Here is a 4,501-nt window from a genome sequence, read left to right on the forward strand (position 1 = left end):
GAGCCCAAGTGTCAAATGTGTATTTCCACACGTTTGAGGAAACTCAAACTGTTGTAAAGTACCCTTCTGCCATGTAGAACTATTCTCTATTTATTTATTTATTTATTTATTTATTAACTTTTCCAAACCTAGTGTTAAAATATTATTTTTTTTCATTTTAAGAGTTTTCTTATTTGGACTGATGGCCTTAGTGTAGTACATAAATGACATATATTTAAAGAAAAGTCTGAATGTAGAAGGTAGTTCTTAGGGTGTAAAACCAATTATGGAAAACAGCATTTGAATGTTAATTGGATTTAGGAAATCATGACACTGCCAATTTCAAATGCATTTTCTATGTATTGATTTTATGTACTGTTTGTACACATTGCAATTGCTGTATGTTTACATTGTTTCAAGGTTGTGTGAAAAGCAGTTACTGATCTCATTGCACTGAATGTATGTACACTGTCAGAGATTAAAGTCGTGTTCATTTCATACACCCTGTTTCACCTCCAGGACTTTTTTTGTTTTTATGTTTTTTGTTATATGACACATTTCTATAATGAGAAATTACAAACATGTATCTCTCTTTCTGGAGAAGAGAATGCAGTGTACCTTTTAAGGAACAAAACTGGACTTTTAAACACTGTTGTACTTGTACCTTTTATTTTCTGAGTGTAATTTGTTATTTAATAAAGCAGTAATTTCTCCATGAACCTGATTCTATCCTTTTCTGAGGTGTGTGGGTGTGTGTGTGTGGGCGGTTTGTATAGAAATAAAGTATTACAACCGGTAATGAGCCAGATCTGAGCAGAGTCTGGCACTTACGGCGTGCTTCTGGCTCAAACTCAGTCGTGGTCCGGTTATCGCGATTTAATTCTGGCTTGCCGGACTAGGGCCGAGTCATTTGAGCCGTGCCTCAGCCACAACACTCGCCCAGAACTATCGACCCGCGCTACGGCCATACAGCACGGCCGGGACAACGTGGGTCGATTCAGTGTTGCTAGCTGGGAATAAACAAGCACTATTGTCTAGTTTCTAATAATCAGAGACAATTCATTTAGATTTATAGGGTTTTATTTCATTTTGCATTTTCATTTCCTCTGGGTGTTTTTGTGCTCGGTCCTTAGAGCCTCTGGAGATGATTCATTAAAGCATTTAAACATCACTTTGTCCCTTTGTTCATGCCTCTCTTTAGACTAAGTTGGTCTGCTAGCTCTGACAGGCTTTATGAGTGGCCAGAAATGTAACGGAGTTTCTTCTGTGGAAAGATTTTACAGAATACTTGTCAGTGCAGATCAGTAAATGTAATGCTGTGAGAAGAGGAAAATGAGAAGAGGGAAGTCTCAACTCACCTGAATCCAAATCTTGCTTGCTTATGACAGGTTGTTTGCTTTTAAGATCCTCCACTGTTGCTGTTTAGCAGGTTGAAGGCCCCCAACACGTGAGGAAGCTCCTTGGCGAACAGGTCTGAAGGAAAGATTGCTTCTGTCAGTACGCTTAACACTTCACACATGATGAGCAGCACAAGACAATGTTATTGGGCATTGTGTGAGAAATGTTTACTATTCTTATCACAAAATTAATTTTTATTTGTGTTTCATTCCTCTTATAACTCTAGCCTGAATAATCTCCTAAAACACAACCATCCTCTGTTAGCATCTTACATTTGTCTTTCTGCTTAGTGCAAATGTAGTGTGTTTGGTCCAGCTGTTTAAAAATTGTACCACTCCTCAACCTGGAGGATTTCTACAGGTTAAATGGCTGCCTGAATACCACATCAAGGAAGAGGTGGCTTTCAGACAGGCAGAAGAGTCACTTGTCTGCTTGTCCTGCCTTCACTTACTGCCTCCTTCGCCAAGTATCTACAGCCTTTCTTTTGGTTGCAGGCTTCACCTGGCCTCCCTCAGGCTTCCTCTGCCTAGCATGGCCCGTATATTTGGGTATCTTGCTCCCTATCATTGTTTGAAAAACATTGAACATTGAGATCAACATTCTTTCAGCATTAATCTTCATTAAAGTCATGAATATACAATTTTGCCATGATTAATACTGGAACTTACCTGGTGCCTCGTAAGCCAAACGGTGTCGACTCATCTCGGCAGCAGCAGGGAAAGGAACATGCCTGAGGGCAGAGGGCTCTGCCAGAAACCTCGAGTCCAGGTTCTCCTTCTGAGATGAACACAAATGAAGTACAGTGAGTCTCTATCCTTAGCTGGTCACTTAAATTTGTCTTTGATCATAAGCACACTTGTCATTATAAAAGCTGTTTAACAGAGTGTCTGAGGTGTCTCACCTTCCTGACATTCTGGCAGATGCACTCCAGCTCAGGCAGCAGGAATTTAGCATGGCGCTCTGCAGCCTTGCACACCAATGCCATCCCTGTTAGTTTTTTAATCCTGTTTCAAAAGCCAGACATTAAAATTGATTAACAAGGCTAGAAATCGATGTACGTATTACTGTATCACTTCAATGCACACTTCCTTCTATCTGCTTCAATTGGCTCGTAAATACCTTTGCACGTCCTGCTTTCTGATGAACTCAGTCACAGTCCTCTTCTGAGCATCAAAGCCTGTCCATCTGGGAATCTTGCTCCCTATATTCACAAAATATTTCTTTTAATGTTTAAAGCATCAAAAGCCTTGTCAGATATACATTACATTTAAGATTAGCTCTAAGTCGTTTACTGGATTGCTGTGGTGTTCACCAAGTTCTCTAAAACATTTGCAGTACCGAAGTGGCCTGGTTCCGTGTAGGTTTACTCACCTAGCTGGGTCAGCTGGAACTGCCTTGGTGGTGTGAGCAGCTCACGCAGTTCAGCATCAGGTGATGGTGTGATGCTGTATGGAGGTGCACTACACTCTTCAGGTGTGGACACATCCTCAATTGAGTCCCATTCACTCGAAGACCCAAAGACTGCGCAGGGAAAGCCGCTTCCTTGCTCGGTTTGTCTTTCCACTGCTTTCTCATGGCGGGTCAAGGACCTGACATTCTCGCGCAGGTGGTCCTGCAGCTCAGTGGAAATGTACCCCTGCAGAGCCGCATCCACATTGCAGATGGAGAAGTTCTCTGGGTCGAACCTTGTGGATGGCTTCTCCAGATCAACATTCACATGTTTGGTTTTAAACATGCACCGACTGCTCATGCTTTTTCGTGGTGCTTCCAGTGGTGGAGAAGGCACCAAATAGGGTCTCTGCTGAAGGGGGCTCAAGGTACTCATCTGAACCCTCTCATTTGCCCTGCTCAGAAGCCTCCTGCTGGACTCCACGTCCAAGGCTACCCTGATGGAGTTCTGAATCCTTCTGTGGATGACCTCTCGAATCTCCAGATCCACCTGCTTCTTTTGCCACAATTGTGTGAGGTAGTACCTATTAGAGCCTACATCCTGAAAATGAGAAAGACAGAACATTGACCTTACCTGTCCTACTAAACACAACAATCCACACAGGCTTTTTTATTCTTAGATACAAACCAGAATGATATAGAACATTATATTTAATAATCAGTTCTTGGTGTAGCTTTTTAATCACTCTTAATTATTTTAGGAGACATTTTAAACCATATCACCCACATTTGGCACAGCCCTGTATTCCTTAGATCTAATCAGAGTCTGAGCATGCTTTAATCATAAGATTAATGCATTTAAGGATGTTGAGCTATAACTTATAAATCTAAAAGGAATAGTATAAATCTGGAGTTTCAGCACATTCAGGCTTTTGCTGCAATATTAATGACAAGCATTGCAAATATATGTAAGAGATAATCTTTTTTATTTTGAAAAGATAAATAAAATTTAAACATTTAAAAAATGTAAAATCTATTCCATTTTGTTAATTATCAAATAAAAAAAAGTTTAAAAATACCATATGATTTACAGGTGACTTCCTGCTGTTCTCTGTTGTAGAAAGTTTTGACATTTCTCCAGTGAGTTATTGTGTTGTGTCTTCAGAAAGATGGTTGCTCCAGAATATCAGCACAATATAAGAAGAAAGTACCGTGTGACAGGCCTTTATGTACACGCAGGCACTGGGCGAATCCTCATTATGACATCACCACACTAGGCGTGGCTAGTTGTCATAACTTCGACCAGAATCTTTCGAAACATAACAGAAACTCCCAGATGAAATGTTAAAGAACTTTCATTTGGTCAAACTGGGCTAACAGTTGTGAAAATAATAACAAAAGCTTCTTTCAGTCTTTTGATTTTTGCTTTCTTTTTTTTTCTTTTACACAGATTTCTTTGTATTTGAACTCTTTTTTCATTCATGTTTCTTTTTCCCCCTTTATGCAACTATTTTTCTTTGTGCTTCATTTTTTATCGTTTTTTTTTTATAGTCTGTGCATGCTCTTGAATACTTTACCCCTCATGCACAAACCTAATCACTTTATTACTACTACCACTCATCAATGCATTTACCTCTAAGCGTTTGCTATCATACAAACATGCTAAAACCCTTAGCACCTGATTGTCTCCATGTATACCTCCCCTGCGACAAACTAACTTTACAAGCTGATAGAA

General features: G+C 39.9%; 1 protein-coding gene across 2 annotated transcripts; it reads right to left on the minus strand.

The window, feature by feature from the left end:
• Nucleotides 1-1,106: 1,106 nt before the first annotated feature.
• Nucleotides 1,107-3,955, minus strand: LOC136669849 (uncharacterized). 2 transcript variants are annotated; one of them, XM_066646838.1, is made up of 8 exons: nt 3,846-3,955; nt 2,749-3,367; nt 2,497-2,578; nt 2,279-2,381; nt 2,046-2,154; nt 1,829-1,937; nt 1,338-1,452; nt 1,107-1,243 (listed from the first exon to the last, which is right to left on the minus strand). In XM_066646838.1, exons 1-7 carry the CDS (start codon nt 3,897-3,899, stop codon nt 1,359-1,361), a joined length of 1,170 nt encoding a protein of 389 aa, XP_066502935.1. In that variant the 5' UTR covers nt 3,900-3,955; the 3' UTR covers nt 1,107-1,243; nt 1,338-1,358. The 2 variants fall into 2 exon arrangements, with proteins under 2 accessions (XP_066502935.1, XP_066502936.1); XM_066646839.1 differs by lacking the exon at nt 1,829-1,937.
• Between the last annotated feature and the right edge of the window lie 546 nt (nt 3,956-4,501).

The sequence above is a fragment of the Hoplias malabaricus genome, chromosome 1 (genome assembly GCF_029633855.1).
Source record: "Hoplias malabaricus isolate fHopMal1 chromosome 1, fHopMal1.hap1, whole genome shotgun sequence".
In the NCBI taxonomy this organism is placed as follows: domain Eukaryota; kingdom Metazoa; phylum Chordata; class Actinopteri; order Characiformes; family Erythrinidae; genus Hoplias; species Hoplias malabaricus.

What these genes read in the sequence shown, in the direction of transcription:
- LOC136669849 (XM_066646838.1), bottom strand. Translation starts at nt 3,899, where the DNA reads ATGTCAAAACTTTCTACAACAGAGAACAGCAGGAAGTCACCTGTAAAT. An exon ending in GTTCCAGCTGACCCAGCTAG is followed by an intron (nt 2,579 to 2,748) that starts GTGAGTAAACCT and finishes TTGTGAATATAG; the next exon opens with GGAGCAAGATTCCCAGATGG. An exon ending in TCTGCCAGAATGTCAGGAAG is followed by an intron (nt 2,155 to 2,278) that starts GTGAGACACCTC and finishes TGTTCATCTCAG; the next exon opens with AAGGAGAACCTGGACTCGAG.